General features: G+C 43.2%; 1 protein-coding gene across 1 annotated transcript in view; it reads left to right on the forward strand.

The window, feature by feature from the left end:
* Positions 1 to 18427, forward strand: part of Lmx1a (LIM homeobox transcription factor 1 alpha) — a 147964-nt gene that overhangs the window by 99760 nt on the left and 29777 nt on the right. Inside the window, exon 3 of the mRNA XM_020175011.2 lies at positions 841 to 1073. Within this exon, the coding sequence (XP_020030600.1) occupies positions 841 to 1073 (233 nt within the window). The remainder of the gene's footprint in view (positions 1 to 840; positions 1074 to 18427) is intronic.

The raw sequence follows: 18427 nt of genomic DNA on the forward strand, positions 1-18427 counted from the left end.
CTTGATTCTGTGTGGAAATACTGTTAAGGTGGCAGTTTCTTTTCCTCCCCTTCCTGGTGTGCTGTGAGGTGCACAGTGAATGCTTTTGTATAAATCAAAGAAAGAATGAAAAGAATAATAAGTGATGGAATGAATTTGTGAGTGAGCTTTTGAGATGGGATTGGCCACACTTAGGCCATCATGGTAGTTGTCCTATCTATAGGAAAATGCTCTTCAGTTATTCATATTTCTTAGCTATTGCAAAAATAGGTCTTATTAGAACAAGCTGGCATCAGCTCCCTGAATATATTTTGAGTTAGCTCTTATCTGTAAAGAGGGGAGCAGTGTGCAATTTTATGTGCCCACTGTGACTATTCTATCCCTTCTCTCCCTCACACCATCTAACCTGCCACATCTATCAACTTCTCTGGCATGTGAAGTCAGAGAGAATGTTTTTGAGAGAGTACTCCTCACTGTTGTGCTATTACTTTAAAAAGAAGACAACTTTTTCTTTTGGAAATAGTAAAATGAATGCTATAATGAAAGAATCTCAGAGCTATTTTAGGCTTTATTATCTCAGTGCTCATGCCTAAGTTTTTATAAATGCAATTATGACATCATCTGAAAATTTAAAAGAGAAAAAAAAATCTTTAAATTTTAGGTCTTTCACAGACCACCCTGAATTGTTATTGATGGAGGGTGAATAGGAAGAGACCCAATAATCTGGATTTAAAGTCAATTCAGTCCAAGCATCCTTGTTCCAGGTCTTGAAGGTCCTTTTGCTGTTGACCTGAAGGGAGACCCAGGCCCAAGCCTGAGTGAACTCACAGTGCCTGTCCTGCCTTTCTCTCCTCCTGCCAGACTGTTTGCTGTCAAATGTGGGGGCTGCTTTGAGGCCATCGCACCCAACGAGTTTGTTATGCGGGCCCAGAAGAGCGTTTATCACCTGAGCTGCTTCTGCTGCTGCGTCTGTGAGCGACAGCTTCAGAAGGGTGATGAGTTTGTCCTGAAGGAGGGGCAGCTGCTCTGCAAAGGGGACTATGAGAAGGAGCGAGAGCTGCTCAGCCTGGTGAGCCCAGCAGCCTCAGACTCAGGTGAGTGCCATGTGACAGGCAGGGCTGCAGTGGGATGGTACAGCAGAGTGGGGTGGCTGTCTGCATTGCTTCCTCCCTAGAGGGCCAACTAGGCAGCCTAACAGGTAGTTCTGGGTATTTCATGAACTTTTTTTTTCAAGCATAGAGTCATCTGTTATCAGTCAGTTATTTCCATGATGATGCTGTGTAACAAATTGCCCCAAATAACAACCATAAACACCCATTAATATATTCACAAGTCTCTGGCTTGACTAGAATGATTTTGCTGTAGGCTGGAGTACTCCAAGTTAGCTGGAGCCTGCTGACCTCAGCTGACTTTAGCTCCAGGCTTAGATCAAGTTCAGGTCTCTTCTTTGTTATTTATTTTGGGGTCCAGATTAAAGGAACAGTAGCTATAGGGCATGATCTCCTGGCAATGACAAAGTGCAATGAGGCATGCCCAACCACACAAGCACTCTCCAAGCCTCTGTTCATATCTTGTCTGCTAATATCCCACTAGCCAATGTAGACTATAAGGTCAAACCCAAAGTTACAGGTAGGAAAATACGCTCCATGCAGTACAAAGCCTGGTTAGGCTTGCATATGTTACTTTACATAACGTGTATATGATCATCACTGAATTGCTTTAAGCCTTTGTTTCTTCATCTGCCCAGTGGGAAAGCTGGAAAGCTGGAATCTGCTCCTGGCTTGGTGGGTCACATAAAGAAAGAACTAAAATGTATTCGTTCTACTTCCTCTTCACACACCCAGCCCTCACCCCATGCTGACTTCAGGGGAGGAGAAAGAGGAGATGAAGAGGTTCAGAGATTTTACAGAGCAGGTTTTATGGGACCAAAGAAATGACATTATGTCTAAATTAAGCGTGGAATGTCTTTCCAGGGTGTCAGTCCCACAGGGCAGTGTTTATCTTCTCCCAAGAATCTGTGAGCGCCAGTGAGGTGATGTTCATGTGACTTTGTTACTTCTGGCTATTGCAGTTCCAGCATAATTCCAACCCCATCATGTTACCAGCTCTCTGTAACTCCACTTTGCCCATCTCTGCAGAAATGGGACCTCTCTGGGATCCCCAGCCATTCTTCCACTCTGTGCTCCAACTTCACTGGACTCCAGCTCCTGTCAGTGTCTCTCATTCTCTGCCATGTCGTACGGTCTTTTCAGTCTTGGTCCTGCTTCCTAACTCTTTCATCTTGCTGGGGTGTCCTTGTTTTTTCTTTCTTCCCTTCCTTTTTTTCCTTTTTTTTTTTTCAGAGGGTGGTACTGGTATTTGAACTCAGAGCCTTGCACTTGAGCCACACCTGGTTTTTTAAAGTTATTTTTCCATATAATGTCCCATGTTTTTGCTCAGGGCCAGCATTGAGTAGTGATCCTTCTCTCTGCAGCTTCACACATAACTGGGATAATAGGAACACACCATTGCCCCTATCTGTTTGTTCCAATGGGGTCTTGCCAACTTTTTGCCCTGGTGTCTTTGAACTACAATTCTCTCGATCTCTGCCTCCTGAGTACCTGAGATTACAGGCATGAGCTACCATGCCCAGCTTGCTAGCACATTCTTTATACTTCCCTCAACAGTCCACTGGACCAAGGAAGATTTTTAGTCATTATGCTGGATGAGTTTACTCTCAACTTCTACTGAGACATCTAACCTAGTTCATTTTGGCTATTTGCATTCTTGCCAAAGTACTAAGCTCCATGAGGGATAGTATGTACCTTATTTACTTCTATATCCCCAGGACAATCACAGACCTGGACTCTGAGGTGCTAGACAAACTCTTTGTTACAGAATGAATAGGCTCATGAAACACTAGCATTGTGTCTGGTACCTAAGTGCCAGAGGTTTGAAGACAAGACAGGTGGGGAGCCTTGCTCTGGCTGAGACTTTGGTAAAGTTTCTGACTCTAAGGCTCCATTTTCTCAACTGTAAAAAGGTGACAGTCATACATGCTTAGTAGGCTTTTTGTTGGGGAATAAACAAGATAATGCACACAGAAAGCCTGGTGTTCAGCTAACACTGGTGCTTGATAGATGCTGGCTAGGCCAATGTCTTCACTGCAGTGCAGTTCACCTCCTTGACTTCCCAGTTGATTGCTCTTGCCTGACCTTGCTTGCATCCTTAAGTAGTGGACACTGACAACTCCTTGGTGGTCTTAGGTTTTTCTGAATTTGTTTTAATATGAAATAAATTTCTCCTTGTCAGGAACACTAGCACTAATATATTAAACATATCCTGGGGTAACAGGCCCATTCTAAATAGAGCATCCTGGTCTCTATTTGGTATAAAGGTCTTTCATCCTATGGTTCCCTACAGGTGTATTGCTGTGTTCACCACTGCACACTCCAATGCAGAATAATGCAAAATCTTCAAATTTCTAAAGGGCTCTGGTGCTATGGTGGTCAGAATGCCAGCATGACCTTAGAAAGACAGCCACACACACAGAGGGACTCACTGTTCTTTTTCACGTGGAAATAAATGCTGTAGTCTAGCTTTTCTTCATGTATAATCAGGTGGGATTTGCTCACCAAGTTAGTTATTTGGCCCTGTTTCAAAGGTTTATAGATTTTAATTTAACTCAAAATGAGGCATTGTATTGCTGCCCTCCCACCAAATGACAAAAAGAAAAAGCTGGATATAAGCAACATTAAAAGAATTATAATGTTCAGAGCAAGGAAACTGCAACAAGTCTTTTCTGTTCACATTTTCAGCAACAGGTTCAGTTCCGAGCATTTCTCTTAGAGTCTGATATTGACAAACTGGAGCCTTCCAGCTCATTCATTTATGTATCATTCAGCATATATTTTGCATGTATGCTATACACTAGGAAAAGGGCCACAGTATAAATGACAGAATAGTATAGGGGTGGAGTACAAGGAACAAGGTACAAAGAAGCAATTTTTGACTCAGTGTGGAGAATGGAATGTCATTTTAATTATTAGAACCAACAAGAGCAAACTTACGAGTAGGCCTTACATGTATTGACACCTGCATTAGTAAGATGGGAGGGAGGGTGCTTCAAAGAGACCCCTGTTGTCCCTTTCAGATCTAAAAATCTGATTGTTTTGCAGCTTTAAATGAAATGACATAAAAGTCTCAACCAGAATCAGATATATTGCCTGCACCACTCCTTTTGTCAATTATGTAAATGCTGCCTGTCTAGTATCATGAAGCATTCTGTGTGCCAAAGCTTGCCTCATTAATGAGAGGACAAACTTCCAGGGGACAGGGTTTTGCCTTTTAATTCCTTTGTTTCTTTAGCAAAGCTTAGCATGATGCCAATGATCAATAAGTACCTAATGAGTGGAATTAAATCTTCAAAGAAAGACATCCACCTCATATTAGGGCTTTACAGAAAGCAAACAAATTTAGTAACCATCCCAGTACAAATACACTTCCTCCTCTGGTTTCTGTCCTGAGTGCACTACATATTGTAGCTGCTTGATAAATACTTGTGTGCATGATTGCCTGTCCTGTCATCTTTAACATTTTTATCAGTGACTTTGATGAAGACACAGAAGGGAGATGACACAACCAGGCAAGGCATCTTTGGTGTGACAGCTGATATTCTCCCTGATCAGAAAGGTTTTGACAACCTAACAGAACAGCACAACATTGGCAAATGAAATGTAACCATCAGGCTCCAGAATTCAGTTGTAATTGTACGAAATGGTGCCTGTTTGATGAAATTTTATGTGGAGTTTTAGGTGATGCTAAAGTCAATAGTATCCCCAAAGACATGCTGAATTAATAGTTCTAGTGACCCTAACATGTAGCGATAGTGTCTTTTTAAAAATTAATCAGAGCACATTTAGAAATTTGGGCTAATTTTAAATGAAACATTTTAGGAAATCACTGACTAACCAGATAGCCCTGAGGAGAATAATTCGCTTGCTGAGTTAGGTAAGAGGTTCAGTATATTTAGCACTGTAAAAATAAGGCATATGAGATATGAGAGCCACTTCAGGATTACGCCTGCAGTACTGAGGGCGAAATGACAGATTTGGGTTCAGCAGAGGGTAGAACTATGTCCAAGAATGGTGTGGTGAATGACTGAGAAGTGAACTTACTCATCCCTTAACGTTTTAATGACAGTTGGTGGAAGACTCTAGGATTCTAGAGTTCAGGGTTTTATCATGCTGACTGATCTACCTTATACAGAAGCATGTAACAGGTTCACGGCTACCAGTGCACCAACCCCAGGGGTCTTCAGATGCAGGATGTTCTTATCTGATGACCAAGCCTCTGTTGTCCTTGTCTCTCTTGGTCAGTGGCCTCCCTTGAAGAAGCCTCCTGAGAAGATGGATGGAATTTGTAGCCAGAGGTGACAATTTCCTTTGGGTTCACTGGGCAACACGGATGCCTAGGGTCTCCAGGAAAGACTGCAGAGAACTGCAGGCTCTCACAGTTTGGTAGGCACCTTAGAGGTGATCCAGTTCACACTCCCATCAGAGTATCTCAGCCATGGGGAGTCAATGACATATAGGCGGATGAGCCAAAGTGCTTTTCCTGCCCTCTGCTCTCCACTCAGTACAGGACTGACTCTGGGTATGTGGAGTTTTCCCCAGGTAACAAGCAATTCTCCAGCAGACACCAACCAGGAGTCCTCTAACTTCATTCAATTCTAACACTTACCTGTCTGGAGATAGTGTCAGATTTCACAGACTAAAGGTTTAGTTAGTCACACAAAGCTACTCCCCATCCCACCTTTTGATGCCAGCCACAAGTTAGAAGTTGTCACTTATACTTCTGATCAATTGGCTATAAGTTGGAGTTTCCAGGCCCCCCTTCAGGTTCAATTAATTTGCTAGAGCAGCTCACCGAACTCAAGGAATACTGTTAATTGTTTAGCCATTTCACCAAGGATATTTTAAATGGTACAAGTGAACAGCCAGATAAAGAGCTACACAGGGCAAGGTATGTGAAAATGGGCTTGGATGTGCCATCTTCCAACTCTCTTGAAGCTACCTGAACCCTGTCCTCTTGGGGTCATGGCAGACTTTATTACACAGGCATGACTGATCATATCATTGGCCATTCCTAATCAACTCAACTTTTAGCTACTCTCCCTGAGGTTGGGGGAGGGGCTGAAAGTCCCACCATCTAATCCTCTCTTGTTCTTTCTAGTGACCAGCCTCCATTCTGGAAATGTCTAGGGGTCCCTAGCCACCAATCATCTTACTACCATACAAAAGATATTCTTACCACTCTGGAAACTCCAAAAGAAGCTTTTTCCAGGAAACTGGACAAAGACCACAAACATATTTCACAGAATTGCAGGATCTCTTGACCTCAGATTCTGCAATGGATTGTCAGATGGTTATATTGAGCCCTAATGTCTGTCTTGGTCCATGTATAACCTCAAACTTTGGTCTTGGCTCCACTTTCAGGAACTAACAAGATAAATCAGAGAGTGCTTCCTTATATGTGGTAGCTCTTTGAGTTGAAGTCAGAAATCCTCCCTAAGATATCTATGAGACTCTCTAACTCTTCCCTTTTCCTTTCTAGTTCTTCCCCATTCTTCCATAGCCATTCTAAGAGATGTTTTGCTCTATCTGTGAAGATACTATAATTTCTTACCCAAAAGGGAATAAAAAGTTCCATAGTGGTCTGAATAGCACAGTGCTGTTATTATTACTTGTCATGGACATCATATTATATTGGCACAAACCATGGTTTCATTAGCTATTTTGACTTGGTAGTGGAGGCAGGGATTTGGGGCCTGGCTGTAGGGCAACTATGGCTCCTGCCTAGTTCCTGTTACATTTCCTGATTACCCACCCTTCTTATCTTCATATTTTCTCTTAAAATAAGAGGTTATCTGAGTGTCCTGTGCAGAAATTTTTAAAATCTTTTCTTAACTAGCATGTTTAAGTTTTGAACTAAAATTTAAATTTATACAACAGTTGCAAAATAGAAGTTCTCATGTATCCATCATCCACCTTTCCTTATTGCTAACATTGTACACAATTATAGTACATTTATCAAAACTGAGAAAGTAACATTGGTATAGCATTGTAAACTATAAGCTTTATTCAGTTTCACAAGATTTTCCCATTAACGTTTTTATCCATTCCAGGATCTGATCCAGAATACCATATTACACTTAATTTTAGGTTATTTTTAAAATTTGATTGCTTTCTTTTTTCATTTTTGGATGACTGAAGAATGTCCAGTCAGAATTTCACTTTTTGCTATCCTCCCAACAATATTTTTTTTTCATTTTATTTCCTTTTAGCACCTCTCACTGCAGGTACATATTTTGCTTATTTGGGTTCTTCTTTCTTTTTTATTTTAAAAAATGTACCTTTCTGAAGACTACTGTGATTTTAGATGATGCCTAGGATTTATTCCTGGGCTGAGGTAAGGCTTTTTCATGTTGTTCTGCTTTGGTACACAGATTTCCATGGAGGAAACCTGCATTGTGAAGTCGGTGCCCTGAGGGCCTGTTTCTGTGAAGGATGGTTTATATTTTGGATTAGTGGAGCAGCTCCTGGCTTCTGTTTACTGGGGAGTCTGGCCTGCACTGTGGTGCTTGAGGTGCTCCTCTCCTTGTGTTCTGCATCCACCTATCCAAGCATCATGCCTGACATGCAGTAAGCACTCAGTAATATGTGCTTCTTCTGTGAATAAGTTTTTCCTGTTCATATTAAACTCTGAGGTCCTTGGCAAGGAAGCACACACCTTCAATATGATTTCCTTCCTACCCAATTTGGAAAGAAGATTCCTTACACCCATTGGAGTTTGTGAGTCCTTTCTTGAGCTATGGGATGTTGCTGCTTCTGAAAGTCCAAATGCTCCTCTTTCTGCTCTCATTGTGTAATGCATCCCTTTCTCTTCTTCTCAGTCACATTCATCAACACCGGTATCATCTTAATTTCCTTCTATAGCTCTGCAACTCATTTACGATGATGATGATGATGCATTACAAAAATACTTCTTTCAACCTATCTTGGAATTCTTCTTGTTTTCCATTAAATTAGACTTGGGAGGCAGTGGTTACCTCACAAGTTCTGGAAAATGCTTGACTCTTCCTTGGGATTATCTTTGTCAGTTCACAGTCACGAATTTTACAATGTGAACTCTAAAGGAAGAAGTAAATGAGAGGCAGGAGGAAGTCTCCTTCTCTATATTGTATTGCAAAGGGATTGGGATCCACAGTTAGGTCTGAGTGTGAGCCTTCCCCTACACTCACAAACAGTGTGATCTTGGGTGAGCCACATTCCCTGTTGAGAACGCTATCTCCTGGTCTGTAAAGAGAGGGTCATAATCCCTCCTGTGTAAGTTGCTGTGAGAATGAAAAGAGGTAATACAAATCAAGGCCTGAAACTTGGCAGGTACCCCATAAATGGTCATTACCATTCTTAATTATCTCCTGGTAGTGGGTGCTGGTGTACTTCTGGGCAGCTCGTGGCTCATCAGTTTATTTTGCCAAAGGTCCATCATTTCACAAACAACTCTTCTCTCTTTATTCTTTTGTTTCAGATAGAAGATAACTTCTTCTATCTTATTCTGTCTTTTGGATAGCTGACCTGAGGCATCTCAGGTTAGTACACACAGAAGGCTTGTCTGTCTTGCTGGCGTTCATAACACAGGCCTGTGTGTCTTAGATGCGCTCTTCTGTTTCTGAACATTCTAGCTAGCACTGCATCCTGGAAAGTCAATTCAGAAGAACACGAGGAAGTAGTCTTGCAGTCACCTCTGGAACTTAATTGGAATTCTAAGCAAGAATAGAAAAGATTTATCGAATTCTTTCATAGACTAGGAAACTGAAACTACATATAGTGGTTATGATTTGAGCTCCTTATTAAACATAGTATTTCCCAACAGCTAATTATCCTGTGGTGGATCTCTCTGTGTTTCTTGGTCTGACCTGGTGGTATGCCCCCACATCTTTGTGTGAGTTCCTTTTGGAGTGGATTAGACTTCTCTCGGACAACATGAGTCTTTTGAGTCCAGCAAGGACATTGAACCTGGCAGTTACCAGTTAGTGAATGCATTGTTCATACAAGGCCAAAGTCACTTTTTCTATTCCTCAATAGGCCTATTAGCATTGCTCTTTTACATACTATGAAATTTACTTTCACACCTACCTAAGCCCAGGTTTTAGAATTGGTATATATTCCTGAAATTTCAGGTCCATAAGTATATTTTATTTATATATACTGTGACAGGTGCTAAGAATAAGACAAAAGCTATCATCTCTGGCCCTGAAGATTTTAGTACAATGCTCTGCAAAGAGTAAGCATGTAATAACTGTTTTCTCTTTTTATTGTTGCTGTTATTATCAAAGAGACATGAAGAGCATTTATATTTATATCTCGATAACACAAAGGTCTTCATGGACATTTTCTGATTTATTAATCTGGGATCTCTGGATGATAGACAGCAGGCAGTTATAATTGCTGAGTCTTTTTAGGTTGTTTTCAAAATCAACAGTTTTGTCTCTTGTTAGTATCACGGCCATAAAATTCACTACCAGAATTATTTGTTGCCCTTAGTCTGAGGCTTGGTACTTCTTTTCTGTACTGAACTTTTGTCTTCTAGTGTATTTGTTTTGTCTTCATAATATAGATGGAGAAATAAAGACACAGGACACTTGAGTCAGGGATAATCCAGAATAAGAACTTAAGTCTACCAATTACCAAGTCAGGACACTTGATACTGAAACAGAGGCTGTCAGCCCTTGCTGTAATTGTGAGTTGGGTAGAGTTTATCTTTGATGTCTAAAAAGTTACAGGCGGTCTACAGATTAGACAATACATTATCTCTTTTTCATTGGCTGTAATTTAATTTTGAAAATGTGTTCACACTTAATAATTTTCATGAAAATGAATAAAAACAATAATTTAAAATGAGTGCATTTGATTGATAGTATATTAATCTGTAATGGCGTTTACATGCATTCATTTCCCCTCTACAACCTCTGTAAGGGAAAAACATGGTCAAATGAGCAATTCCTTGTCATGATTTTTGCATGATGTGATGATTACATTCACAATTATTCAACCTTTTCTCTGCAGAAAGCATTACCTTAAGCAATTTATATGAATTAAGGAGCTCAGTCTTCATAGCAAGCTGATGAGGGAAGGCAGTGTTGTGATTATTCCCATTCTACAGATGAGGATGCACATGGAAAAGGTAGTAGTGTGCCTAAGGTACTAACAGCTTGTAATTGGATGAGCCAGAGTTCAAACCCAGGCCGTCTAGCTCTAGAGCCTGCATCATGAAGCACCTTGCTGTGTTGCCTAGTCATTAAACTGGGCCTCGTCTTTTATTCTCATGGTTAGTGACAGCTCTCTCTGGCTGGCCATGGCAGTGCTCCAGATACTCAAGTAGGACCTCTATCTGAGAGACCCCAGTGAAAGAATCTCTCACATGTAATTAAAGCCAATGAGAACAGGTGGTTTGAACTTAGTTTGCACTCCTTTTCAACCCCATCACAACTTCCCCTTCTGTTCTAACTTCTAGTTTCTCCTTAATCATTAATCACTGTCACTGTATCTCTCACAGACTTGGAAGGATACAAAACTAACACAGTGTGTGAATGTGGAAGCACTTTAAAAGTGCATATAAGGGACTATTATCGGGGTTTTTTGTTTTATTTATTTATTTATTTATTTATTTATTTATTTATTTATTTGTGGTATTCAGCCTTGAACTCAGGGCCTTCACTTAAGCCACTCCACCAGCCCAATTTTTGCGGTAGGGTTTTTTGACATAGGGTCTCACAAACTATTTGCCCAGGCTGGCTTCGAACTGTGATCCTCCTGATCTCTGCTTCCTGAGTAGCTAGGATTACAGGCATGAGCTTCTGGAGCCTGGATTTTTTGTTTTATTTTGTTTTACAATTACTCAACAAATGTCTGGTTCTGCCCCTGTGGCTTACTTGATGGTAGCAGCAAAAAACAATTGGCTTCTTTTTTTCCAGATGAGAGGTATCAGCCATGCAAACCACAGTCCTCATTAATTAAACAAATAAAAGTTTGACAGTAAATTAGTACATTCCAAAACTTCTAACTCACTTCTTCTACAAGCTGTCTTGTAGTATTCTACCACATGTCATAACACATAGTCCCACTCTCAGGAGGAATGGACTTGGATTTGTTTTTCCATTGGTAGTTGTGACACTGTAGCTCTATCATCCTTTGCACTTGGTCCTTTTGGGGTATGGTGGAAGGGCTTTGTAGTATGACTGGTGAATTTAGGATGGCAGTCTTTGGACAGATAGCTAACTCATGACTCAGAACTTTCCTGACCTATGATAAACGCTCAGGGACTTTCTTACTATTGTGTAGTAAGGGTCAGGGCGGAGGTGCAAAGGAGATGTTGGTTTTCTTGCCCTGACGTTCTAGCCAAGCTCATCAAGTTTTAGATTTCCAGCCAAGGGATTTCAAGATGGATCTGAAAATGGATAGTTCACTCAGCAAACTGAAGAATCACATGTAATCTTTCCCTATCCTTGGTGTCTACGACCAAGGAAACACTCAAAGATCCCTTTTGGGGATTGGTAGCAAACCAGCTTATGGCTTCCTCTGAGTTCTTTGGTATTTGGTGGTGTTCTGAGATTTCTACCCTGAACTTGGGTCTCACTTCCCTGATCCTAGTATCCTTAAGGCTGTATTTGTATACACAAAATAAAATTAAGATGTCTTTTTTTTTTAAGCATGGAAAACAGACACTGTTTCAGTTCTTAGTGGCCCAAATCCATGTTTCCATACTGGAAGTCAGAATTATGCTTAGGCTTTTTTGGTGGTTGTAAGCCAAGGATTTTGAGACTAGGTGGAATACATGGACCCAGATGGGGTTCAAGGTAAGTGTCCAGGTATCCCTTCTTAGGAACCTGCGAGGGTAGGAAAGCAGTGGAATGTATTCCATCCAAGAATTTGCTGAACACTTGAATCAAGCTTTGGGATGTGAAGCATATAGAAGTATATGTAGTTTGACTAATGAGCAAATTTTTTGAGCACAGACTATGTAATAGGCTTATGTAGTTAGAGTGATAGCTCTGCTCTTGGGAGCTTGTATAATAATAGATGTAGACCCTTAATGACCAAATAGATAAGATGATGGGTTGCCCTTCAGGTAGTCACCTCCCAAGACTTAACTCTTCTTATGTGTTCTTTTAAATGTTGGATTCCTGTGGCACGGGTCCTAGGAATTTAATTAGTCTGGGATGCAGCCTGGGATTTTGAGTTTTTAGAGCTCCTGAGGTGAGCCAAATGTGCAGACAAGGTTAAGAACCAGTAGCCCCAGAAGGCGTGGAGCTCAGGGGAATGGAGTTGGGGTGCTTCAATCAGCTGTTCTTCCCAGTTGAGGAGGTTTGGTGTTGAGCCGGGGAGATTCTGGAATTAAGGCAGAAGGCAGTATTTTCCCTGGAGTGAACAGGTATACTTAGGGTTGTGAGATGTCCCAAAAAACAGTGAATGATATCTTAATAAGTATGTCCACTGCTACATAAAAATTATTGTGTATCAGAAATGCACCCTTAACTGTGTGACTAGTATTTTATCTGATAGCGATGGATGTAGTAAGAATCTGGCAGAGGTGAGGAAGGAGGTCCAACCGTGCGTTTACTGATGCTAAGCCTGCCAAGGTGTGTGGATAATGTTTGACTGGTTGGTTGGGAGAAGGCGCTGTAATCCTGTCCCAAGACACCTTTGCTCCCATTTCCCTGGAGTACAGCACTTGGCCTCCAGCCAGGCACAGGGAGGCTTCCCTTTCCTGGGCCTACAGTGGGAACCTCCCTCCTCCTGCCGCTGCTCACAGCACTTTGAGTTGCACCGGTGCCAGGCAGTCACCAGTCCACTCCTCCGTCCCTCGCAGCCTCAGTCTGAAGGCTGCTTGGCTGGGTGCGGACGTAGCCAGGGCGGGCGCGGGGATGTGCGGCCGTCAAGCACCAGGAGCTGCACGCCACATTCCCCGCGCGCATTCGGCCCGCCTTTCAAAGCCCCTTTAGGATGGGAGAGGCCGGGCGCAGAGACACACACGGACGGCCGTTTTATGAGAAAATGCAGATAAAGAGCCCGGCGGTAGGGCCATATGTTCCCCATAATCTCCAAAGCCGTCACTTCAATTAGAGCCTCCCCTGAGTTCTAATGCCCAATCCTGAGTAAACAAGCCGCTCTGAAAGAAGAACCCGGTTTCCAATTAAAAGTGTACTAACATTTCTCCTTCCCTTAATTCCCGCCGAGCAAAGCCTCGCGCGGGCGGAGGCGCGGCCGGGTCGCGGTGAGGTCGCCGCGGTCGGCGCCGCGCGCGTTCCCAGGTGACGTCAGGCGGGCGGGGATTAAGGCCCACCCTGCGCTCCCGCGCCGCGCCGCGCCGCAGACTTAATTAAAAGTAATGCCACGGTAAATCCGCGGCTCTCGGCTGCCAGGGCCGCGCCTTTGGGCGGCCTGCGAGAGGGGGCTTTCCGGAGCAGGTGCTGCGTGTGTGTCCCTGTGTGTGTGTGTGTGTGTCCCTGTGTGTGTGTGTCCCAGTGCACGCACGCTGTGTGTGTGTCCCTGTGTGTGTGTGTCCCAGTGCACGCACGCTGTGTGTGTGTGTCCCTGTGTGTGTGTGTGTGTCCCTGTGTGTGTGTGTCCCAGTGCACTCACGCTGTGTGTGTGTCCCAGTGCACGCACGCTGTGTGTGTGTCCCTGTGTGTGTGTGTCCCAGTGCACGCACGCTGTGTGTGTGTCCCTGTGTGTGTGTGTGTCCCTGTGTGTGTGTGTGTCCCTGTGTGTGTGTGTCCCTGTGCACGCACGCTGTGTGTGTGTCCCTGTGTGTGTGTGTCCCTGTGCACGCACGCTGTGTGTGTCCCTGTGCACGCACGCTGTGTGTGTGTCCCTGTGTGTGTGTCCCTGTGCACGCACGCTGTGTGTGTCCCTGTGCACGCACGCTGTGTGTGTTTGTACCAGTGCATGCACGCTGTGTGTGTCCCTGTGTGTGTGTGTGTCCCAGTGCACGCACGCTGTGTGTGTGTGTCCCTGTGTGTGTGTGTCCCTGTGTGTGTGTGTCCCAGTGCACGCACGCTGTGTGTGTGTGTCCCTGTGTGTGTGTGTCCCAGTGCACGCACGCTGTGTGTGTGTCCCTGTGTGTGTGTGTCCCTGTGCACGCACGCTGTGTGTGTCCCTGTGCACGCACGCTGTGTGTTTGTACCAGTGCATGCACGCTGTGTGTGTCCCTGTGTGTGTGTGTGTCCCAGTGCACGCACGCTGTGTGTGTGTGTCCCTGTGTGTGTGTGTCCCAGTGCACGCACGCTGTGTGTGTGTGTCCCTGTGTGTGTGTGTCCCAGTGCACGCACGCTGTGTGTGTGTCCCTGTGTGTGTGTGTCCCTGTGCACGCACAATAAAAGGGAGGGTCATGTTGTGGACTTTTTGGAGATGCACGGTGGCCAACCCCCTCGCTCTCACATCTGCAGACAGACAGACGCACAGCCACACATGCCACCTGAATCACATTTTCCTCTTGGCTCCCAGGCCTGAGTCCTGGTTTGGTTTTAGCTCCCAGGTCTCCTGCGTGGTAATGTGCGACAGATACCATTTTCCACATAGTTCTCACAGCCCCCACTCTCTCCTTCCAACCTTGAGAATTCTAAGGGCATAAATAAATGGGGACCAGATGTAAGGTTATTTAAATATCAGGAAAGCAACTTAACACCTCCTGGCATTCTTTAGGAGCTCTTTAGAGTGCTGAATCTCAACACCACAGGCCTTTACTGCCTTATGGCATTCATTCTAAAAGCTTGCTTTCTATGGATGTTTTCTGTTCAGCAGAACTGGTTGAAAGTTGCCTGGTTTCAGATGGGAGCGTGATTGATAGATTAACTTTCTGGCCTACTCTCTATACCATGAAAGAATCAAAGAATTGAAGCCATTATCTGAAAAATTCCAGAAACATCAATAAGCAGAAAATCCTCACTAGATCATTCAAATGCAAATGTTCTCCTTCTTTCATGAATTATATACCCAAGTAATTACTTTAGTTTTTAGTTTGGCCTTGGCGGTGAAGACTTCAGAGAATTAGTCTCACTAAGTCCGGGACTGTTTGTTTACTCCTTACTCTCTGATTGATGCTAACTAAATTAAATTGAGGCCAGTTCAGCAAACATTTTCAGGGCGTCTATGTCAGACACTGGGTTAGATACTAGTGAAAGAGGCAGGGAAAACACCTCTGTGTTCCTGGAACAGAGTGAAGAAACTCCTGTAGCAAAGTGATTACAATAAAATATATACAAATGTTATGGTAGAGATATATCAGGCTGTGAATCGTATTGGTGAGAGCAGTCATTCTCTTGGGCTGTGTGTATGACTTAGGAACTGTTTGGGAACTACTAATGGATATGACATTGCAACTAGGACTCCACAGGAGGTAATTTGTAGGTGATGAAAGGCAACTGAGTATCTTGTTAGAAAGAGTGGTGTTGTTTAACCCGGCCGGTCTGGTTATATACAGGTGTGGGAGGAAGGGCTGGAGGGTAGGGTTTCTCAAACAAGTTGTTTAGGATATCTTATTTGAATACAGTCTCATGGTGGTGGGACATCTGATCAGAAGTTTGTAAACAGGGTGATGCTGCTCATTCTGTTCTTTCAAAACAGAAATAGGGAGGGTGGTTTGGAGTTGGGGTGACAGGCAAGATGGGAAGAAGGCTATTGCAGTGAGAGATAAAAGTTTGAATCAAAGCATATAGTAGAGGTTTCAGAGAATTTCTTCATTCACACACTCATTCAATACTTAGTGAATCCTGGCTAACAGCCAGGCATCATTCTGAGTGCTGAGGGTATAGTAGGAAACAAAACAGGCCAAGCACCTGCCATCCAGGAGTTTAAATTCTAGAATTTAGATGGCCATTAAGTGAAGGAAGGGAGGTTAAAGTTGATGGTGACTTTAGGTTTTCTAAATTGTATGACTAGCGACATCACAAGAAGAAAGTTCAAAAAAGAAAGAGAAATTCAGTAATGAATTCAGGTGGGACATGCTGTTTGAAGGGTTTTATGGCCCAGGTGAAATGTCAATATCTGGTTGGCAGTTGAGCACATCTAGGGCTCAAGGAGGAGGTCAGACATGGATTTGGGAATCACAGAGAAGCTGATTTAAACCAGGTAGTTTTTCTCAAATGTTTCCACTGATGCTATTGTCTGACCTTGCATGGATGCAGGAAACACACAATAGAAATAACACAAAATATCAGTAGAGCAGTGGTTATCAAAATACGTTCCTGGGACCAGAAGGTCAGCACCTCTAGGGTCTGAAATCAAGTGCCTAAGTCTCACCCTAGACTTACTATTCAGGCATTATGGGAAGTAGACCAAAAATCCGTTGCCCTGGAAAGTTTAAGTACTGAACCACAGAAATCCATACAGCCCATCAGATACCAGTCCTAAAGATGTAGCCTAAGCATGAGAGTGGGCACCTACACTTCTTAGTGACTATTGTCTGCAAAGACTCATCTGTCTAAATCCCATCCTTGGGCAGGGATACATTATTCTGATTCCACTAGGGAGCATGTGGATTCAAGCATTAATTAAACCCTGAAGCGTTAGGGCAGTGATCCTCAAGTCTTTTGTTGTTCTATAAAAATCCCATGACATTGTAGGCTTTCTCCCTGTCACACAACCCTCAGACTGTGAATGATTCAGTCTTCTGTCTATCCAACTTTTGCTATGTCCCAACCACACAGTCAGTGAGCAGATGTGAGAGAACTCAGGCATCAGATAAGACTTGCACTGTTTCGTAAATCCCCTTTCCTTCTGAGTGTGTGGTATAAATGGAGCATGCATATAGGTGCACATAGATACATATGTACACACACACATTCCAATGTCACTCATTCAGGCAACACTTGAGTCCCTTCTCTGTGACCAGCCTCCTGGCCACTCAAGGAATGTGAACTACATGAATAATAACTTCCTCTAGAGTCCAGATAGATTCCAACAAAATCAGTGAATACCAACTTGTTTGTGAATAAACTAGTAACAATTTGATTGTGTTTATGTGATTTAGAAAAGAGAGAAATGCGTGAGGGCAGGAGTCGGCAGCAGATCAGTTAATGTGCTGTTTTTAAACAAAGGCATTGGGAGTTATACACACTTAGGTTTAATTGCCAGTTCTTCCACCTGCTGGCTAGTGACTTGGGTAAGAATTTTGAGCTTCCCTTTTATCACGTGTAAAGTGGACTGTTGTGAGGCTTGTGTAAGATGTCATATACTGTGGTGCCTGGCACCAAGTGAGTGCTCAAAAAGAAGAATTCCTTATTAGGCACATGTATTAGGGACTTCTGCTTGTCTGGTCCTCTTGACAGCCTGCTCATATACTGGCAAAGGAGAGTGAGGAAATCTAAGAAGTGGCACCATGCCAAAGACATCTTCCTGACTCACCAAAGTGCGCTTTTCATATGGTTGGGAAGCTGCACGTTAGGTTGCTTGACAGTGACACAAGGAGCCACAGCTGGCATTACCTAATCTAACAGCTGTGGTGTGACCAGAAGGATTTGGGGTTCTTGAAGTGAGGACAAAGGACATCAGACACATTATCTGCAAAGTGGAACATGCCAAAGGGAATGTGACATTGATTTAGCACTTTCCCAAGAATTGGTTTGGATATGTATGTCTAGGGCATCAGTTTACTTTGGATTGTGTTTGTTTTGTTCTTAAACAACCATCTACGGCTTGGAAATCCCTTGTCTTTGCAGAACTGTGTGCCTGTCCCCCCAAAAGCAAACCAGGCAATGATGGCAGAAGCCTTCTCGGGAAAAAATGTGGAAAGTGTCACCTCCAATATTTCTTCCTCTGCTGAGAGGAAGGCTGTAAGCCTTTTGGTTGTCTCCACTTTGCATGTATGGAGAGCCAATGAGACCTGGTTTTCTCTTGGAGAAGCTGGTAGAGCCTTGCAATGGCATTTTCTTGTGCTTTTTTGTTTCAAAGAATGGAAAAATGCCTCCCACTCTTTGCTGAACTCTGGGTCTTTGAACCAAGATGCCAGAACTTCCGGTGGGAAGAGCTTGTGTTGGGGCCTCATATCTTCCCTAAAGTGGCAGGGCTTTTCTGAACTTCTCCACATCTTCCCTGAGGCCTTTTCTGCTCCAGCATAGAGGTGTATCCCCATCCTTCCCCACTCCTTAGGGACCTGGCAGGCTAGTTTCATAGCGCCTACTCCCCAACCTCCAGTTCATTGTCTTTGGCCTTGGATGTATCTAAGGATCAGTGGAGTAGCACTCATTGAGAATGCTTTGTCAGATGCATAAGACATGTTGGTTTCAGTCACTTGATCTATTTGCAGAGTTGATAAAGGCAAATTTCTAGTAATAATGAATTTATGATTATTAAGGTTTCAGAAAGTTGGGAAAAACTTGTATCAGAATGTCTCAAATGCTAGAGTT

Source organism: Castor canadensis, chromosome 11 (genome assembly GCF_047511655.1).
Source record: "Castor canadensis chromosome 11, mCasCan1.hap1v2, whole genome shotgun sequence".
Classification (NCBI taxonomy): Eukaryota; Metazoa; Chordata; class Mammalia; order Rodentia; family Castoridae; genus Castor; species Castor canadensis.